The 19,748-nt window shown below is 40.9% G+C and overlaps 6 protein-coding genes across 11 annotated transcripts; 2 read left to right on the plus strand and 4 right to left on the minus strand.

Annotated features, from left to right (window-relative positions):
* Positions 1-3,718: 3,718 nt before the first annotated feature.
* Positions 3,719-6,696, minus strand: LOC125221364. The gene is made up of 4 exons (XM_048123483.1): positions 6,676-6,696; positions 4,466-4,774; positions 4,192-4,378; positions 3,719-4,104 (listed from the first exon to the last, which is right to left on the minus strand). Exons 1-4 carry the CDS (start codon positions 6,694-6,696, stop codon positions 3,719-3,721), a joined length of 903 nt encoding a protein of 300 aa, XP_047979440.1.
* On the plus strand, positions 6,580-8,149 carry LOC125217674 (phytosulfokine receptor 2-like). Its single transcript, XM_048119193.1, has one exon. The coding sequence runs from the start codon at positions 6,794-6,796 to the stop codon at positions 7,943-7,945; it is 1,152 nt and encodes a 383-aa protein (XP_047975150.1). The 5' UTR covers positions 6,580-6,793; the 3' UTR covers positions 7,946-8,149.
* Positions 8,150-10,183: 2,034 nt separating this feature from the next.
* On the plus strand, positions 10,184-11,880 carry LOC125221365 (peroxidase 12-like). Its single transcript, XM_048123485.1, has 3 exons — positions 10,184-10,407; positions 10,589-10,795; positions 11,523-11,880. The coding sequence occupies exons 1-3, from the start codon at positions 10,195-10,197 to the stop codon at positions 11,823-11,825; spliced, it is 723 nt and encodes a 240-aa protein (XP_047979442.1). The 5' UTR covers positions 10,184-10,194; the 3' UTR covers positions 11,826-11,880.
* A 1-nt stretch (position 11,881) lies between these two features.
* LOC125221366 (probable serine/threonine-protein kinase At1g54610) lies at positions 11,882-13,693 on the minus strand. Its single transcript, XM_048123486.1, has 6 exons — positions 13,529-13,693; positions 13,186-13,470; positions 12,794-13,114; positions 12,441-12,665; positions 12,267-12,361; positions 11,882-12,204 (listed from the first exon to the last, which is right to left on the minus strand). The coding sequence occupies exons 1-6, from the start codon at positions 13,691-13,693 to the stop codon at positions 12,150-12,152; spliced, it is 1,146 nt and encodes a 381-aa protein (XP_047979443.1). The 3' UTR covers positions 11,882-12,149.
* A 330-nt stretch (positions 13,694-14,023) lies between these two features.
* On the minus strand, positions 14,024-15,364 carry LOC125219344 (light-harvesting complex-like protein OHP2, chloroplastic). Its single transcript, XM_048121294.1, has 2 exons — positions 14,888-15,364; positions 14,024-14,300 (listed from the first exon to the last, which is right to left on the minus strand). The coding sequence occupies exons 1-2, from the start codon at positions 15,241-15,243 to the stop codon at positions 14,186-14,188; spliced, it is 471 nt and encodes a 156-aa protein (XP_047977251.1). The 5' UTR covers positions 15,244-15,364; the 3' UTR covers positions 14,024-14,185.
* Positions 15,365-15,721: 357 nt separating this feature from the next.
* LOC125218783 lies at positions 15,722-18,575 on the minus strand. Of its 6 annotated transcripts, none has more exons than XM_048120550.1 (3): positions 18,403-18,575; positions 17,282-17,857; positions 15,722-16,226 (listed from the first exon to the last, which is right to left on the minus strand). In XM_048120550.1, the coding sequence occupies exons 2-3, from the start codon at positions 17,836-17,838 to the stop codon at positions 16,160-16,162; spliced, it is 624 nt and encodes a 207-aa protein (XP_047976507.1). In that variant the 5' UTR covers positions 17,839-17,857; positions 18,403-18,575; the 3' UTR covers positions 15,722-16,159. The 6 variants fall into 6 exon arrangements, with proteins under 6 accessions (XP_047976507.1, XP_047976505.1, XP_047976506.1 ...); XM_048120548.1 differs by having other exon boundaries at positions 17,282-17,873; positions 18,403-18,574; XM_048120549.1 differs by having other exon boundaries at positions 17,282-17,876; positions 18,403-18,574.
* Between the last annotated feature and the right edge of the window lie 1,173 nt (positions 18,576-19,748).

Below are 19,748 nucleotides of genomic sequence, written 5' to 3' on the forward strand. Positions count from 1 at the left end.
AATAGTTACCAACTGATCATATCCTATATATATATATTATAAATTTAAATTTTATTTATATAAAAAAAAAATTGAATGGAGTATTACCTAACCCACACTTCACAAATTATTATTATTATATATGAATATATAAGAGTTTAGACGCCAACAATATGAGTACTTATTAGGTAATGATCATTGGTCCAAATTGAATTTGATAAACGAGAGAATTTTTTGTTCCTCTACCTATATTTTATTAGCAACTGGGGTATGCGATTTAATCATTTTAAATTATTAACTAATGGAGTATAATAGATATAATTCTATTAAGTTGATGTATACAACCAAACTCTACAGTGTCTTAATATTTAAAAACAAATAGTAGAAGTAGTATATTAATGTGTGTCTATTTAAATATATTAATAATGTACCTCCCAAATATTTACAAGTAAATAGATTTGATCTTATGATCATATATACTTCAGTAATATTTGAGAATGTAAACCTGCGACCATTTGCAAGCTCATAAATATTTTACCATTAATCCCCAAATCAATATTTAGCTATCCTAATTAAAGCTTAATCGTTACTATTAATATCTTAATTTCTACATATTAGAAATGGGTCACTCACCCCTTAAAAGGCCTCATATGGAGGAGGGTTATCCACACTTATATAGAGAAGCTAGGATCATCACCAAGCCGATGTGGGACAAGATATTAGAAATTTAACACGCCCCCTCACGTGTGGGCCGGAATAACAAATCGGACTTCCATCACGTGGGTAGGCAAGAGAAGAGATAAACCATCATCGACTTGAGCCCTGCTCTGATACCATATTGGAAATGGGCCACTCACCCCTTAAAAGGCCTCATAAGGGGAGGGTTATCCACACTTATATAGAGAAGCTAGGATCATCACCAAGCCGATGTGGGACAAGATATTAGAAATTTAACACTACAATCAATGCATTTTTAATGGCTTCGTGTATGGGTTCTGAAAAAATAGTAATAGTACTAATATTTTCATTATCCTTTAGAGCATCCACTACACGGCCGGCGCCGGCCGCCCCGATCGCGGCTTAGCCACGGCGGGCTACTGCGGAGGATGCGTCCGCCCCGGAGGCGGACGAATTTGTTGGGGCGGAAGGGCATTCGCCCCGAAGGCGGCGTGGACGAGCCGGAGGAGAGAGAAGCGCGGCGGCCGCCGCGCCTATCTATTGTGCGGCGAAACCGCCGTGGCGGTCGCCGCTTTTTATTTTAATTTTTTTTTTTTTTTCGAATTTGTAATTATTTTTTTGGCTTATTTAAATACCCCACCAATTTGTTTTTCACTCCACGCCCATTTTCACTCCACCTCCAATTTCACTCTTCAGAATTTTATACCAAATGCACGGGAGAGACGAAGATTCACCCGACACGGAAGAATCGGGATACGGATACTATCCTTCTTCCCAGCCATCTCAGCTGTGGGTATCGAGTCCCACCCCCCGGGGATCGAGTCCCAGTCCCCCTCCATTCCAGTCGTGGTTACCGACATCCCCGCCGTGGCAACAAAACCAATATCGGGGTCAGTCATCTCATCAGAGGAATTTGGGTCGTGTGGCATTCGGAGATTATCGACCCACTATGGACTCGCCCAACCATCCGCGTCCGGATACCCCTTCTCACTCTTTCCAGCGCACCCAGACTCCTTTGTCTGATTTCGATAGGTTCACACTGGAGCAGATGATGGGGCTGATGAGTCCAGGCCTACATGAGACCCCGCCGACGAGATGTTCCGGCGACGGTGGTGGTGGGAGGGGCGGCGGCGGCGGCGGTGGGGGGAGAGGCGGCGGCGGCGGTGGTGGGGGGAGAGGCGGCGGCGACGGCGGTGGGGGGAGGGCCGGCGGCGACGGCGACGGGGATGGCAGCGGCAGTGGCGGTAGCGAGTCGGCGGTAACAAGTCGGGGCGGGCACTACACCAAAGACGAGTCGATTGTTGTGGCGAGGGCATGGGATGCCATCACATCAGACCCCTGTGTTGGCACCGATCAGACCGAGATGGGCTTTTGGAAGCGTGTTTTGTTGACCTACAATGAGTTCAAGCCGAGAGGCGCCAAACCGCGTGACGCGGAACAGATCCGGAAAAAGTTTGGGAGGATTCTGACACCCACCAGGAAGTTCGCGGGCATCTACGGCAACAACCTTCTCAACGCTGAGAGTGGCCGTAACGAAGCCGACGTGAAGGCTCTGTCTGTGTCCCAATACAACGCACTATGGAAGCCTAAGTTCACCCACTGAGAGGAGATTCTCGTTCTCGAGAACTGCCCGAAATTCAAGTCCATCTGTGCAGAGGAGACTGAAGGTCAAGGGGCGAAGCGCAATAGACGCAACAGAGCCGGGAACTACAGCAGCAGCAGCGGCGGACAATCAATCGACCTCAACGACGCCCAAACGGAGGAGCCCTCTGATACACACACTAGGCGCTCACGCCCTCCGGGGCGAAGGCCAGTATTCGCAGCGCCCGAATGTCTGCAGGTTCCTCCCGCTACTCGACGTCCGCGTCTGGATCGCGCAGCGCGCAGGCGCCTTCTGGAGCTCAGTCCGTGGACCCTGGGCCCCATGTGGTCTTGAACAGGAACCTGAATGTGCAGTTGATGAAACAACTGCAAGAGAACTGTCGTTTCTACGAGTCCGCCACCGACCCGATCACCAAGGCGATATACTATGAGCTCATGTATAGGATCAGAGAGGATCTGGGGCTGACTGGTTCAACGGCGCTGGGGGCAGGGGCAACGCCGGGGGCGGCGGGGGCAGGGGCGGCGGCGCCGGCGGGAGTGGGCGACGAAGAAGAGGCAGAGGATTCCGACTCCGCCACCGAGTAGATGGTGGCGGTGTTTTTATATGTTTTCTTTTATAAAATGTTCGTTGTATAATTTTCCGGTATCCATTAATACAACGAATATTTAGTCTCATCGCACTTTTTAATTTTATTATTATCTCGTTTTCTAATTATTTTTAGTTCGAGAATTTTAAGTCTAATTGAATTAAAATATACAAAGAACAAAAATAAAGTGAAATGTGGCTAACAAAAGTGTCCACTATTGCTGCGGAAACTTTTTTTGTGGCCGTGGACAAATAAAAAGTGGCTATGGACAAAAAAAAAAGTGTCCACCAAAATGTGTCCTCCTATAGTGGATGCTCTTAAAATTGATGATTTTTTGAACTAGTCTAAGTCAGAAGAGAAGAAAATTACACTAGTAAGAGCATCCAATATAGGTGGACACTTTTTGGTGGACAACTTTTTTTTTTGTCCATAGCCCCATTTTATTTGTCCACAGCCACAAAAAAAAGTGTCCGCAGCAATAGCGGACACTTTTTGGTGAACAAATTTCACTTTATTTTAGTTGTTGTATTTTTTAATTCAATTACAATTAAAATTATCGGACTATAAATAATTAGACAAAAACGGCTAGTGCAATAAAATTAAAATTGAAAACTAAATTTTCGTCGGATTAAAGTGAGGGGAAAATTACAACGAAAATTTGATCTACGAAAAATCACACATGTTCTTCACGCTACGCCGCCTCCCCTACGTGCCCAGATCTCTTCAATCAAATCGACCTGGAGTTGGTCATGTGTTGTGCTCCTGCGTATATCAGCGAAACGTTGGATCAGATATTCATTACTATGTGGTACATCCATTTGTATCGGCGCGGAGGCAACGCCGTGACTTGTACTTGCACCATCTTCCGGCGCCTAACGTTCTGCAGCAAATCCTTCATCTTCTATTATCATATTGTGCAATATGATACATGCTACCATAATATCCGCGACATCATCTTCGTGCCACACTCGTGCCGGGCAGCGTAGAATGGCCCATCGCGCTTGGAGCACACCAAAAGCTCGCTCAACATCTTTCCTAGCGGCCTCTTGTTTTCGCGCAAAATATTGTCTCTTCGCTCCAGCCGGTTGGCGAAGTGTCTTGACGAATACGGGCCAACGAGGGTATATTCCATCTGCCAAATAGTATCCCCTGCGATACTGCGTGCCATTTGCTACAAAACTGATCTGCGGACCCTCTCCCCGGCACTCATCATTGAAGATAGGCGACGACTGCAGAACGTTGATGTCGTTGTTCGAACCTGCAACACCGAAATACGCATGCCAGATCCGCAAACGGTAGTCAGCAACGGCTTCGAGGATCATCGACGAATGTTTCTGCTTGAAACCGGTAGTGAACTGGCCTTTCCACGCCACCGGGCAGTTTTTCCACTCCCAATGCATGCAATCAATGCTGCCCATCATGCCTGGGAAATTGTGCACCGCACCGTGCATATCTAGCAGTCTCTGGCACTCATCAGGGGTTGGCTTTCGTAGGAACTCCGGACCAAAGACTTCCCGAATGCCCTTACAAAACTGCCGGAGCACATCTGTAGGTATTCGTCGAACATATCAGCCGGTCCGGCATAGGCAAGCCCATTTACAATTGCGAGGTGCATTTACTGCAAAGTAGACAGACCCGATCCGGCCGGTGCAATCACTCCGGAGCGTGAAGCACTCGAACCGGTCCGCCAATGTCGTCGCTATATGGGTAAAGAGCGGTCGCGACATTCTGAAACGCCGACGAAAAATCTCAGCCGGGTAACGAGGGTCAGCGCTAAAATAGTCGGTCATAAGCCGCTCAGCCGCTCCGACATGGTCCCGTGGGATTGTCCGACGATGACAAATCTCACGAGGGATCGCCGCCGCCGCCGCCGCCTCCTCGTCGGCCTCCCTCTGCACCTCTTGAATCAAAGAATCCCATGCTTGATTCTACAAATCATCCATAATCGAAATGTTTTTAGAGATAGAAAATTTGGATAGAAAGTGAAGATGTGTGTGGAGAGAAGATGAAAATGGGAGGAATATTTATAAAAAAACCTTTATAAATTCGAAATTTAAAAAAAAAATAAAAAAAATATTAAAACCGGCGACCGCCGCACAATAGATAGGCGCGGCGGCCGCCGCGCTTCTCTCTCCATCGCCCCGTCCTCGCCGCAAACGCGGCGAATTCCCGTCCGCCCCCGAAAATTCGTCCGCCCGCGGGGCGGACGCCTCCTCCCCTATAGACCGCCGCGGCTAAGCCGCGATGGGGGCAGCCGGCGCGCCGCCCCTATAGTGGATGCTCTAAGTACAGAGTACTATTATTCATTGTGTATAAATAAATATGCCTGGAGTGCATCCCCTATATTTAATTTTTGGCTTTGAACTCCACGAATTCTAGAATTAGAAGTCATTTCTTAGTTTTAATCTCATTTTATGTTAATTCCTACACTGCTTTTACAGATTTCATAATCTTGTTTTACGTAATTAACTTGCCCACTCATATTATTTCATTAATTAATTAAAAAAGGCTTAAACAAGCAAAGGTTTCGGACAAGCAGTAAAAAGCCAAAATGCAAAATCCAAAAATTGAAAAACACAATAGCATCCCAAGCAAACAAAAATTGGCAAACTAACACCAACAACATATATTGCCTAAAAACACAAGCAACAACAACAAAAGTAAAACATAAGCAAAGGCCATATATGCATCTTCACTCGAAAATCTGATATTGTTCTCTCGATCGATCAACAACTCCATTTTGGGGGAGATTTGGACACCCACTTCTATTTCACAACGTAAGCTGCCAAAAAAAGTATTCTCTTTTTGGTCTTCTAATTCAGCTCTAAACTTTGGAAAGTCATTTTATTCTATATGTTTCAAATCGACCACAATATGATACAAAACGTAGAGATTCACATCTTTTTATCAATCAGGTCCCTGAGGTCTGAGGAGGTACATGGATATGTTCCATCAATCACAATCGAATGTAGTATCGCAATTGACTTGAGATTTTGTAGTTAGAAGTAATATGCTCCAACAACTTCGGCTCCTCATTGCAAAAGATGCATCGATCATCATCGATTCATGCTATGCAACATTTGATCAATCTATGTTTGGTATTGAGTTTTCCTTGCAATACGAACTATACATGCATTTGTACTTTTGGTAGTACGAGATTTCTCCAAGTGAGGCACCCTTGAGTAGCTCTTGGGTCCTGACTCCTCATCCTTCAAATTCTAAATGTCTTGCGAGACAAAGTTAGACACGGAGAAAACCACAGATTTGTGATACGACCACACTTGTCCATCGCTCATGTTTTTCCTCAACTCGATTCGTTTCGCGGCAAGGTAAAGATTACCAAGGAGTTATCTTCCCGGACAAACAATTTCTACTCTACTGATAATTTACAAGATGCACATCAAACCATGGCCTCGCTCTCGAATGGTCTCTTGTGCAAGTTTTAGATATAAATTTGCAGAATTCATTCATACCATAACACCAAACCCTTGCGTGCGGCAATCCTCAGCTAGATAACTCAGGGAAGGAGATAAACACAGACATTTTGGTTCGGAAATTCACCAACTGATTCTATATTATTGGATCCAAAAAGCCAGCTTTTATCCCTATTTTATGGAGTAGATTAGTGCACGTTGTGATGTTTACTTCAATAGTTCTTTTGTACGTTCATGAAATAATTGACCAATTCAATTATTCTAGGAATACTTTTGCTAAAAAATTGAGCAAAAAAAAAAAGAAAAACAAAATGGAGCCGTTGACTGGAGCCACCTTGGTCTACACTGCAGAAAAGAATCCAAGTCTTCATCTTCAACAATTCCTCTCTCCTCACCGTTAATGGCGGCTCCCCCATATCCCCTCTCCTCAGCCGAAACATCCATCTCCCGGAGCTCCCCCCTCTCTCTCAAACTCAATTTCATCTGACATAATCTCCGAATCAATTAATTCATATGGATAAAACCTTCCAAGCAATTCTGGCCGCCCTCGCCAGCTTCTTCGTCGTCACCGTAATCCTCGCCTCAATCCTCATCATCTGCAAGACCGAATCCAAGCAGAACCAGCAGCAGCGCCGCCGCCGCCGCTCCTCTCAAACCCGATCTCGCAATCTGGTTGCTCCGAAGCCCAACCCTAGACCCGACCCGAACCATTCCCCCTGCGACAGCGCAACCTTCGACCCGACGAGCCTCCCCCACGTGTCGATGCAGGAGCTCGTCGCCGCGACGCACAACTTCTCCAGCGACCTGATCATCGGCGACGGCAGCTTCGGGCTGGTCTACAAGGCCCGCCTCAGCCCCGACGCCGTCGTCGCCGTCAAGCGCCTCTCCCCCGACGCCTTCCAGGGCCTCCGCGAATTCCGGGCCGAGATGGAAACCCTAGGCCGGATCCGCCACCCGAACATCGTCCGGATCCTCGGGTTCTGCTCCACGGGTCAGGACCGGGTCCTGATTTACGAATTTATAGAGAAAGGCAGCCTCGACCAATGGCTCTACGACACGTCGGACGATGACATCGACGCCCTACCCCGGCCCCCTCTCCCCTGGCCCACCCGCCTCAAAATCATCCGAGGCGTCGCCGCCGGCCTCGCGTTCATGCACCACCGATTGGAAGCTCCGATCATCCACCGCGACATCAAGGCCAGCAATATATTGCTCGACGGCGAATTCGAGGTCCACATCGCGGATTTCGGGCTGGCGCGGTGGGTGGATAAGGCGCACTCGCACGTGTCGACGCAGGGGGCGGGGACGATGGGGTACATGCCGCCGGAGTATCTGGACGGGGCGACGGTGGCGACGACGGCGGGGGACGTGTACAGCTTCGGAGTGCTGATGATGGAGGTGCTGACGGGGCGGAGGCCGAGCTTCCCCTTCCCCGGGGAGGAAGGGAAGGAGGTGAGGCTGATGGAGTGGGTGAAGCGGATGGCGGAGAAGGGGAGGTTCGTGGAGATGGTGGACGCCTCCATCGGTAGGGAGGATCTCGAGACGACCGCGGTGGAGGAGTTGTTCAGGATTGGGCTCGAGTGTGCGGATCATAAGAACAAAAGGCCTGCCATGAATCAAGTGGAAGAGAAATTGAATATGGTTTTGGGTGGTGTTGTATCGTGATGATGAAGCGCCACTCAGTTGGTAAATGGTAAATCTTGAGTAGACATAGAACTATTATTGTTTGTGACATGTAAATAGGGTATGTTGTTATGGTGTCTTGAATGAATCAAGAAGGTTCATTTTTCAACAATAAGTAAATGCAGGATTGCATTCAAACATGGCCAACGTTTAAAGTTTTATCAAGTGTATGATTTTGTTTTATCATTTCTCTTGTTTTGTGTTTATTTGGAAAGCTGTAATTCTCCCAGATGATTCTTCAATATTCATTATTCTATAGTCGCCATAAGGAAAAATTTGAAGAAAGAATAATTAGTGAGGCAAGGGTTCTCTGCTTCAGTTCTGCCGCATGGTCATAATAATGTAGTACTTTGCAAGCAATAATTAGGCTATCCATTTCAATAATAAGATGATCAAACTCTTGAAGTGTGGCAGCTAAAAGTCCTCATAGTTCGATCAAACCTCAGCATCAAACACATTGCAATTGTCTATGCTTCTGTTGACTTACACCCAAAAGCCATTTATAGTAACACTAATCAATGTACTAGTCTCTATGTTCTTTTAAGTATCACAAAACTCTCTAACCAATGTTGTACTAGAAGACAAGATCTCCATAACAAAACAAAAACGCAGCAAAGATAATAGCCAAGAACTTCGATCGATCCAACACCAACATCTAAAGCTATTAGCAACAAGCAAAAAAAAGAAAGACCAAACAAGAAGAATTTGTTAAAGCGAGAGAACAAAATGGAACCAAGAGCAAGACATTATCACAAGCTAAAAAAAGGAATCCTCAAGATACAAAATAGATAAACTGAACCAACATAATTGTGTATTGAAGAAGCCTCTGATGGTTAACTAGTGCATAGCCTTCCCGAGAAAGTCTTTTTTCGAAAAAAAAAAAGAGCCCGACTAGGTACTGACCATGCCGGGTCGTGAGAATAAGGACATTTCGAACAAAATCAACATAAAGAGGTCCATCTTTTCGATTTTAGATAAATGAAATTTCTGAAAGAACGTGGGTACATATAAATGAGAGATCTAGTAAAATAATCTCGATGAATTTTATTATCATGAATAGGAGTATATGAATAAGGATTTTTAAAATTAATTCGATGTAAAATTTAAATTTTGTAAAGAAAATATGAATTTAAAATGTGCTTAGTTATCCTTGTATCAAGGATTATCCAAAATATTAAATTCACAGAGAACTGAAAATGTTAGAATCCATTTATCCAAAGGCTATATTTAGTTTGTGTATGAGAAAAATAAGAACCACAATAAAAAAATGAGATGGAAAGAAGCATAAAGATATTTGACACGTAACAGGATATTGGACTGTTGCAAATAATTGGGGTGTACTATGGATTACCACATGTGATCTTGTCTAATTTTGATACCCAACTACATGACTATTTTTCAATTTACTTTTTATAATTTTTATACAATAGAAAGTTCTTCAATAAAAATTATTGTTAATTATCATCATCATTATTATTATTATTGTTAATTTAACCAAAGCTAGGCTGTGTAAAATTTAAAATAATGATAAATATTAATAAAGGTGATAGTACATTTTTTGTAGCATTAAATAGTTGTAAAATAGTGAAATCAACAGCGAAACACGACTCGGGATAAGATCATGAATTCATTCAATAAAAAATCATGAATTCATTGAAAAAAGTGACGAATATATTGTAGATCTACGTAATCTAAGGATTATAAATGACACCTAGCTAATTTATAATCTAAAACTGTTTTGTACTTCGTCTATTTGAAATCAAGGACACTTAGTAGGTTTATAGGTGAGCCACAAGTCAAGTAGATTAGTCCCATAGATGCAGGCCCCTCTCTCAACATTTATTTTTGTAATAGTACTATAAAACAGTGAAATTAATAGTGAGAAAAGATGTGACATAATAAACTATAGTATGTAAGAGTAACATAAGACCATGAATTTAGTCAATAAGGTGATGAATTTTCATAACCAAAAGATTGTAAATGAGTTATAATTAATTCTGGAATTATGTTATAGTGTTGTGCTTATGATCAATTTTCCCATTTTTGACTTAATTAAGGCCATTTTTGAAGCCACATTATCGATGGGAGATATTCAGATTATATACAATTGTGTGTTTAATACATTTTAACTTTTGGTCAGCTTAAGTTTGATGATAAATAGTTGGCTTCATTTATTGCACATCTATAAATGTGTATGCATCATTCCATGCAACTGTCAAACTCAAATTGCCATGGCTTCTAAAATTTTGTTGGTGTGTAGTTTTCTTATTTTGAGCTTGTGTTTTGGTGGTGCAAGAACTCAGGGTCTATCAAGGAATTACTATGATATTTCATGTCCTAATTTGGCACCTATTGTCAGAACACAGCTCAAGAAAGTCTTCAAGAATGATATCGGCCAAGCTGCCGGATTGCTTCGGCTCCATTTCCACGATTGTTTTGTCCAAGTAAGTAAATTTAAACGGCGAACCATTGTTGATCTTTGTTTTTTTTTTTAAAGTAAATTTTGCTAGTCAATTTTTTATTCTTTATACATAATTGTGATCTCACTAGTCTATTTGTAAAAATCCTGGCTTCGGCTCGGTGCATATTATTTTATTTATGGGAATGATGTAAGTATATGTGCAGGGGTGTGATGGGTCGGTGCTGCTAGATGGGTCGGCGAGCGGGCCGGGCGAACAGTCGGCGCCGCCAAATCTGAGCCTGAGGGCGGAGGCGTTCAAGATTATCAACGATCTCCGGCGAAGGGTTCATGACAAGTGTGGTAGGGTTGTGTCTTGTGCGGATATTTTGGCCGTTGCTGCGCGTGATGCTGTTTTCCTCGTAAGTGCTTCATTCTAGATTTCTTCCATCTCGTATTCTAGTGTTCCAACAAGATGAGCACGCAGATATATATTGCACGCGCAAACGTGCTTGAGCACGCTCTTCGTGGGATAATCACAATGCACCATAGGAAGTGATTTATGGAGCAATATTCTTGTTAAAACTTGAAAAATCTGATTTTTAAACCTATATTACACTACTTGATTCTTCACACATTTTTCTCTCCTTCATAGTAATTTTTAATTTTAATCCTTATTTTAAATCAACTTACATATGAAATCATACTTCAGTGTCGATGTCATATTCAATCTTCATTGGCTGCATACTTCAGTCAGGTTGTTGACTGTTGATATCAACCTTACACCTGATTATGTGCCCTGTTAATTGTTAAAATTTCAACTATTTTGACTCGAGGTTAATTGTTAAAATTAATGCAAAAAATGTTAATTTTCAACTACTATACATTAAAGTTTTGCTTTAGGTGCGGCAGGAAATATGATTTTTAAAATTTAGTACTCCATTTTAGACGTCAGAAAGTTTTAGGAGTGTTTGGCAATTTGGGAATTTTAAAAGATAGCCCAAATAGTGAAATAAAGTAAAATATAAAACGAGAACTTTCAATTTATAAATATAAATTGATAAATTGATGACGCTGGTCCAATTCTTTAATACCCTTTTATGTCACTTGGATTCGGTCTTAGATCATCTTCAACCATACTCTAAAAATGAGTATGTGTAGAAAACTTCCTCGCCCAACACGTTCGACAACAAATACTACGTCGACCTCATGAACCGCCAGGGCCTCTTCACCTCCGACCAAGACCTCTACACCGATCCCAGGACCCGCCCCACTGTCACCGCCTTCGCTGTCAACCAAACGTTGTTCTTCGATAAGTTTGTCGCCGCCATGATCAAGATGTCCCTGCTTGGCGTGCTCACGGGGAGCCAGGGCGAGGTTCGAGCCAATTGTTCGGCTAGAAATGCATACTCTGTCTTGGTCTCTTCCGTTGGAGAAGCGGAGGAGGCGCGGTCCGGTTTTTAAGGGATTTCATGTAAATTCCGCGCATGTAATGATAAATAAATATCCTTGTTGTATATATGCAAGTTGGTTATCAATTACTTAGGGCTCATTTCATACATAATAGTATGAGATAAGGTGTGATAGATTTGACTCAGATATATTTTTATCGTTCAAGAATTCTAAATGATCCAATCTCCACTACATGGATGATTAGTGACACTAGGCTTTAGTTGATCGTACGTATCTTAGCACTGGCCAACGGAGGTAGATTCCCGATGTTTCTAGCTAGCAACATTCGTTCGATCTTGAAATAGCGACAAGAGGCAACTACTCATCCTTTCATCATCATCTCCCTTTTTCTTCTTCTTTCTGTGATCGCCTTACTCGACTACTCCTATGCCTGTCAAATTATCACAAATTAATCAAGATTCAAGTCCCTTCATCAAGCTCAATCATACTCACGTTCGCCTCTCGTTTATTGGGACTTGATCCTTGTCCTCAGCTCGGATATCCGGCAAGCCAGAGGGTCCGCATGCCAAAGGACTACTCTGAAAGAACTGCTACCACAAACACAAACTATGGATGAATCAGTTCAAAGATTAGAGATAGATATAGAAAACCAAATTTGCAGAAAACCTCGTTTTCGAGAGCAGAAGCTGCAGAGCCACGAAGGGACGGACGGAGAGCTAGCAGAACGGTTAAAAGAGCCATAGCAGAAGAAGGGAAGTTCCTGCACTTCTCAGCAAGGCTGGATTTGTAGGTCTTTGCAGGGTTGATTAGAGATGTGGAGAGCTTCAGTCCTTTGAAATATTCATCTGGTGGAGTGCCACACAGCTTGAAGATTATGTGGACTTGCTCAGCCTTAAAAAACATGCATAGATAATAAAATAAAAGACACTATTTTCATGTAAATACATGAGCTTTCAACATTTTCTGAATTTTCTCCCAAAAATGTGTGTTTTTTTACAAAAGAAGAATTGAAGTATTACCTCAGTTCTACCAGGCAGAATTGGTCTACCGGCAAACATCTCCGCCACGAGGCAACCAACGCTCCAGAGATCAATGCCAACTCCGTAATCCGTGGAGCCGAGAAGCAGCTCTGGAGCTCTGTACCAAAGCGTCACGACGCAGCTGGTCAGAGGCCGTTTTCTTCTCTTCGGATTGATCAAATTCGCCAGCCCAAAATCTGCAAGCTTGAGTGTGCCGTTCTTGTCTATTAGTAGATTCGACGGCTTAATGTCTCTGTGCAGTACACCGCGCTCGTGGCAGTGGCGAAGGCCGGAAAGCAGCTGCTGCATGTAGCATTTGATCTGCACAACACCACTGCATTGCATAAAAAGGGAAAAACACATTCATTTCATGACCAGACAAGAAGATCAACCTGTGATTGTGTTAGCCTCTCTTCCGGCCTAGACAGGATTCTCGAGAGATCGGAGTGCATGTATTCGAAAACCAAGTAAATACTGAACTGCATTCTTGAAGTGGCTAATCCCTTGAGCTTTATGATGTTGGGGTGATCCAGCCTCTGCAAGAACCTGATCTCTCGTGCCATGAACTTGATGCTCTCGGCTTCTGAGGTGTCGAACCGGACCTTCTTCAAGGCCACCGTCTCCCCTGTCGCCCTGTCCCTCGCCTTGTACACGTTGCTGTACGTTCCCGCGCCTATCTGAAACATCAATAACTTCAATATTCGTGTCTGAAACATTTGATTGAAATTAGTTTACCTTGTCTATTTTGATGTAAGAATCGGAAGACTTGGGCACGATGTCCTTCAAAACCTGCGCTGGAATGTTGTCTGTTAGCCACTTGGGCCATACATCAACTAGTTCAATTCTTCTCCCTCCTCCCTCATCTCCGACACTCTTTTTCCGGCCTCTAACTCCGTTCATGGCAAAGCCGATTTTAGTCCTTATGCAGGGGAGAGGCCTTGTTTTGTTGATTCTTGAATCATATCACATCATACATTGTTTACTTTTTTTCAAACAAGAAGAACATCGAACAAGAAAGAATTCACATAGACTTAGATTCTTCCGCTGATTTTGAAGCCTTCTTCCATCAAAATCTATGAGTTTAGCGGTTGGCTGTTTTCACATTTACTTTCACAGTAACTTATACTCTTTATTAATTTTTGGGATATTTCCATTTAAAGTGACGCATTTCTACAAATGTAAGCACACTTGTCTCTACTTTATTCGCTCCACGAAACCAACACAATGACATGAATCGAATCAAATGAAATTTGTAATGTAGAAGGCATATATGAAATTATACAGATGGATGAGTGTAGTGTAATTATACATGTATGTGAAAAATGTTGAGCAAACATAGAAAAGAAAGTGGCGTTACAAAGCAGATTAGAAGATGGGGACAAGAAGGAGATATCAATCAAGATCAAGAATTCCAAAATTGGAGAGGAGGATTTTGAGTTGATCCACAAAATCTGAACCAGTTGCATACTCTGTTAGCATTCCCACAGCAAAACCAAACATTGCCCATCTGCATCACCAACAAATTCATTCACACATTACATCATCACAAAATAAAAACATGATTATTTTTCATGGACAAATGAAGTAGTAGTATATTTTTAGGAAAATTATAGTACTTTAAATCATGCCAATTAAACAGTAACTTTTATACGATTAGCAAAACTGTCCCACTAGACTAATTTTGGGTAAAATTGGTGTTGTGGAAGCCGGATAATTTGTTTACAACCGTGGTTTGCAACTCACCACGATGTGTTAACCGAATTGGGGCTCACATCAGTACATATAAGTGTCATCTCATTAGATAAACGTCGCATAATTGTTGAAAAAATAGTCTCATATGACAATTACAAACTAGAGTAAAGTTAGAGTACATGATTGATCATAAGTCTCAAAGTTAAAATTAGCCTTTGCTTGAGTATATCCCATTTTGTCCTCAATAAAGCTAGAATTGTTAAAGAAAAAAGTGCAAAAATCCATTCTTTAACTACTCCTAAACAAAGCTAGAACAGAGAAACAACAACAACAACAACAAAAAGGTTCTGTCTACACATTCAAATTGCAATTTGTAACACAGTAAATTGATCAAGAAATAACCTGCCATTGGAGATCTCATTCTTGGCAATGAAACCAAAAAATGGACCTTGATCGACTGTCTGCAGCTTCTTCTGCTTGAAGTATTCCTGCAGCTCCTTCGCCTTCTGCCTCTGAAATTCCAACGTTATCACATTCTTGTCCTGCACCACTGCTGCCGGCGGCGGCGGAGATGGAGACGGAGACGGAGACGGAGAAGGCGGCACCGGCTTCACCGGCGTGGGAGCGGTGGGTCTCCGGAAAGGGCCGTCGGCTTGAGAGCTCCTAATGGTGAATCTGAGGGAAGAGGAAGACGGTGGTGATGATGAAGGGGTGCGGAGTTTGATGCATGGAAATGAAGGTGATGAAGCGACTGACATTTTTTTGTTTGTGATTGTTGGGATTGAGATGAGGGTTTTGTGTGGAGGGAGAGGGAGAGAAGATTGTGATTCAGTGATGGTTTCAAAGAGGAAAGTTTTGTGGATAACAAGTGGCCAAGTTTGTGAACATTCTCATGCTTTTGGTTTAGCTATAAAATTAGTCGACTTTGTGGGATCCACTAGGAAGATGTTAAAAAGTGAAAGGATTTTTGTATGTTCGGATATTCATATATGAGAGTTTTAATTTCAACAATATAGAAATTATGAAATAAAACCAGATTAATTTAAGTAGCTAGGGTATGATTAATCTATCGGTCACTGTAAGTTTAGTCAAATTTTGATTTTAAAATTTGATGAGAATGTCGTATATCCAATTCAAAAAGTACTACTACTTGATATATCCATGAACGTGACTTGTTATTAGCTCCTTCAATGAGTATTTGAAAATGAAGAGAAGTTTATCTCAAAAATTTAAAAGTGATAAGGAAATGTACATAGAAATCCTTCATAGCATCAATCAAAGCAAAATTTACAAATCTTTTCAAATGAAACTCTACTTCATATTGACACCTACAAAATATAAATAATGAGACGACTAAATTCCTTGTCCATCCTCTCCAAATCTAAACAACAATATATGAACACCAAAATACAATATTTGCAGCCTCGAAAACAAGAAGGGAAACAAAAAATGCCCATTTCGCTGGAACGGAATGCAAGCAAGAATATGATCAGAACAGGCCAGTGAATAGCCATGACATCTTGCATTACCTCAAACTTTCCTTTTTTCCTGTCATCCGATGATGACACAGCTGGGGGATGATAAAACCAGTACTTCCATTGCTCGGATTTCAGGTGATGTGGCGCACGAAAGGCTTGTAAATCGAGCCCATAAGCACCTAAGAAAGATGAAGGACTACATTATTATGCATGAACAACTCTTTGCAGTCGCCTGATCAAATTCATCATCTGATCCATCTTCACTGAAAACACATGAAACAATGAATTAGAAAGAGGAAAGTGAAAGAACTCATTCCCTATTCAAGAAACACATGAGAATTGACAAAATCGAGAGTTGTATAAAAAACCAGGCATATGATTACTAAACTTGGCTACAAGACAACACTCTAAAGCATGTCAAAGGACCATCCAAGAGGTAGATTACTTATCCAACCAAAGAACCAATTTACCATGTATAGACCGAAGTTCCAGGAAACCAAAGAATACTGTTTAGAACTCGCTCTGTCTTCATTATAAGTGCTCATGGCCATGAGCAAGTAGGTATTTTAGAATTAATTGTAGCGTATGGCAAAGTAGTTCTCTAAAATCTTTATTCAAACATGATTTTTAAAGGAATCCTACTAAAACCCACTTCATCAATCTATGCACAAGTATTGTATAAAGCATACCACATGATATGAGCTTTGACTTACTTAAAAGATGAGCTTAAAAAACAATACCTTACGCGAAAGCAGATACCAGATCAACCTAAGCATACAACCTTGCTTTCTAGAACTACACCTAACAAATCATAAATAAATTGAGTTTGCATAAAGGTACCAAATAAAATGACGGATGATACTGTCCCTGCCTTAGACCTCATATAGACAACAAGAATTTCAAACAAGAACAATAGAATAGAGGCAAATTTTGATGTTGTAGTAGCATGCTTGCAGCCAGCACATTAATACACACTCATTAAACATCATTCTTTGCAACTAAATTAGCCGATTGACAACAAAGTTTTAGTTTCTGCAACAATAAAATTAAAACAGAGACAGGAAGCAGTGAAGAAAACACCTTTTGGTATAACTAATTTTCGAATTCTTTAATAACATGCTCAGAGCAAATTCAAAAAAAATTCTCTCACAAATGATACTACTAGTTAGCAAGAAAGATTTAGAATTTTACATCATGGTGCTCATTATATAACAAATAAGCAAGCACCGAACGCTCTTGTTAGATTTTGAACAGGCACATACTACAATGAATCCATTTATGTTTTTGATTAATATTATGCACTGGAAGCTCTTGTTACCTCATCTCAAATTCTCGTATCTCAAAAAGCTCTCCCCCAGTTGTATCTGTCCACTGCACTTTCCTCTTTTCCAATTCACTAGCAACACCTCTGTCCACTTCATGCTTGTTGGAGTTTCCACCATCAACAGCATGAGCAACCGGACCAACAATTGCTGATTTCTTCAAGCTACTCTTAAGACTAACCACCGTTCTAATATTTTCATTGCAATCAACTGGATCAACAGAATGCACTTGATCTTTACTCTCATCAGTATCTACAGGCTCTGACAAAACTTCTTGGTTTTGAGTTGGTCCAACTTTCAGGGGAGAAGGGTTTTCATGTCCAGCGGCAGGGCGACCAAAGCACACAAAGGAGGCGCACCCACGGACAAGCCGGTTCTTCCCAGGAGCCAGCTGGAGATCAGTCTCTTGGTCTACCAACTGGTACTGGCTCCAAGGTGTTACTCTCATGGGTTCCTTCTCATTTTTCTGTCCCAATAGAAGAAGCGTCAATCCCTTACTATATCCCGAAGCTGATGAAGAGAAAAACCCCCCTCCTTCTACTGCCAATAACATCAGTTCTTCTCATCTATTTCTGCACCATATTTCACCTGCTGTCAAAATCATTCAAATTTCCCACTAAATTCTTAACACAACAGAAACACTACAAAACAATCCAAGTGATGAAAACACAGTTGCAATCTCACATATAAAACAATATGCATTCCCCCAAAATAATTCAGAAGTGGATTATTTCTCAGCTAACAATGCAGCAACTACCAAGATCAACTAAATGAAACATAACCCTAACACAAAACGACAAAGAGAAAAAGGCTCAACAGAAAAAAAGGGGATTCAGTTTTCCTTCCACACTACAGTTGAATTACCTCATGAAAACATAACAACCGAATAAACAACGAATAAATTGAAGAGAGAGTACACTGTCACCTAAAAGTCAATAACATTTATCCACAAATCAGTGAACTGAAAGGTCAAATGTGGAGAAATCAACGCCAATCAACAAAAGCCTAGGCATTTACTTCAGCTACACAGTCACAGTCACAGTCACAGCCGCAGCCGCTATATACACACACGCACGGAAAATAGATACAGATTTGAAGGCGGAAATTACATACATACAGATCTGAGTCGATCTCGAGCGATGAAATCAGCGGGCACAAATCTGCATCTACAATTGTGAACAGATTTTCCGCCGCATAAATACGAGCAGGAGAATTATGAAGAAATCTAGAGGGTGAAGATTATTCAAACCCAGAATAAAAATGGAATCTTTTTTTTTTTAATTATTTATGTTATTTATTTGCTTATTTATTGGAGAGAATAGAAGGATAGTTGAGATTAATAAATGTGACAAATTACAGTAATTGAAACTAATGATACTACTAAAAATTAAAGACAGAGGATAGATATGATTAGATAGCGATGGATTCTTTCTGTAATTTATTTACTGGAAATACATTGTTTGGTCTGTTTATATAATATAATTTGAGGTAATTATGGGCTGGGAAATATATATTCTTTGATCAATAAACAATTTCAATAGTATAGGAGTATATTTTACTATTAAATTCTCCCTTGTAAGTATTTAATTCTCTGTTTTTTTTCGAATCTTTGAATTATTTAATTATTATGTTTTATAATTTTTGTATTGAATCATTTGACTATTAATACTCCATATGTTTTTTTTAGTTTGTTGTTAATGTCCCTGGACTCCCTAATGTTGTCGTTAACTGCTGCGTCTTAGTTAAAGAATTTTTCACTTGATTCCTTTTTTTTGGAGCAAGCGTTGAACGCACTATTTATTGGGGTGGACTTAGAGTGTTGGATTGATGGTACCTCATGGCTCGCGAACCCATGATATACTACATTATCTGATGAATTCAAGCATATCATGAGTTTTAAGTGAATCTCACTTTCGTAATAGTACTAGTATAATTTATGAAGAATTCACCAAAAATATAGAAATGATAGTAGTAGTAGTAGTGGTAATTTTAAATGCGAAGGTCTATTATCCAATCCAGCAATCGCATAAATTATACTAGTGGCTAGCAATTTATTTTTCTAATCATAGTTTAGGAAGTTAGTAACATCTATAGTATATAATATGTAGGTCAAATTCAAACCAGTCAACATCCCACATTTACTTGTGGGTTAAATATAATCACACTTTGCAGTATTTAAGTAAGAAAATAAACGTGGACTTAACTCAATTAATACTAATTTATAATTCATTTTAAAAAAGATGAAATAAAAGGCGTCGTTTGAATATGATTTCTCGCATTCTCAAATAAAATAAAAATAAATAAATTAATAATAAATAAGAAATAAAGCAAGATTACTGCATAATCTATTGCGTTTAACTTTAAAAATTTTCAAGAAAGAGTCATAGTACACGATTATTATGTTTATAGGATCGATCTTGTGAAATACTACTATAAGGTATTGTCGTTTTTTGGTACAATATG

The sequence above is a fragment of the Salvia hispanica genome, chromosome 4, assembly GCF_023119035.1.
Source record: "Salvia hispanica cultivar TCC Black 2014 chromosome 4, UniMelb_Shisp_WGS_1.0, whole genome shotgun sequence".
Taxonomy (NCBI): domain Eukaryota; kingdom Viridiplantae; phylum Streptophyta; class Magnoliopsida; order Lamiales; family Lamiaceae; genus Salvia; species Salvia hispanica.

Excerpts from the sequence above, each read along its gene's own strand:
- LOC125218783 (XM_048120550.1), bottom strand. The coding sequence starts at position 17,838 with ATGTTATTGGCAGTAGAAGGAGGGGGGTTTTTCTCTTCATCAGCTTCG. Across the intron at positions 16,227-17,281 it reads ATACGAGAATTTGAGATGAG|TGAAGATGGATCAGATGATG; the intron begins GTAACAAGAGCT and ends ATGTGTTTTCAG.
- LOC125221366 (XM_048123486.1), bottom strand. The coding sequence starts at position 13,693 with ATGAACGGAGTTAGAGGCCGGAAAAAGAGTGTCGGAGATGAGGGAGGA. Across the intron at positions 13,115-13,185 it reads AGAGGCTAACACAATCACAG|ATCAAATGCTACATGCAGCA; the intron begins GTTGATCTTCTT and ends GGTGTTGTGCAG. Across the intron at positions 12,666-12,793 it reads TTCTGCCTGGTAGAACTGAG|GCTGAGCAAGTCCACATAAT; the intron begins GTAATACTTCAA and ends ATGTTTTTTAAG.
- LOC125221365 (XM_048123485.1), top strand. The coding sequence starts at position 10,195 with ATGGCTTCTAAAATTTTGTTGGTGTGTAGTTTTCTTATTTTGAGCTTG. Across the intron at positions 10,408-10,588 it reads TCCACGATTGTTTTGTCCAA|GGGTGTGATGGGTCGGTGCT; the intron begins GTAAGTAAATTT and ends GTATATGTGCAG. Across the intron at positions 10,796-11,522 it reads TTTTCCTCGTAAGTGCTTCA|AAAACTTCCTCGCCCAACAC; the intron begins TTCTAGATTTCT and ends GAGTATGTGTAG.
- LOC125221364 (XM_048123483.1), bottom strand. The coding sequence starts at position 6,696 with ATGGGGGAGCCGCCATTAACG. Across the intron at positions 4,775-6,675 it reads TGGGGGAGCCGCCATTAACG|AATCAAGCATGGGATTCTTT; the intron begins GTGAGGAGAGAG and ends GATGATTTGTAG. Across the intron at positions 4,379-4,465 it reads TCGGGTCTGTCTACTTTGCA|TTTTGTAAGGGCATTCGGGA; the intron begins GTAAATGCACCT and ends GTGCTCCGGCAG.
- LOC125219344 (XM_048121294.1), bottom strand. The coding sequence starts at position 15,243 with ATGTCAGTCGCTTCATCACCTTCATTTCCATGCATCAAACTCCGCACC. Across the intron at positions 14,301-14,887 it reads AATGAGATCTCCAATGGCAG|ATGGGCAATGTTTGGTTTTG; the intron begins GTTATTTCTTGA and ends TTGGTGATGCAG.
- LOC125217674 (XM_048119193.1), top strand. The coding sequence starts at position 6,794 with ATGGATAAAACCTTCCAAGCAATTCTGGCCGCCCTCGCCAGCTTCTTC.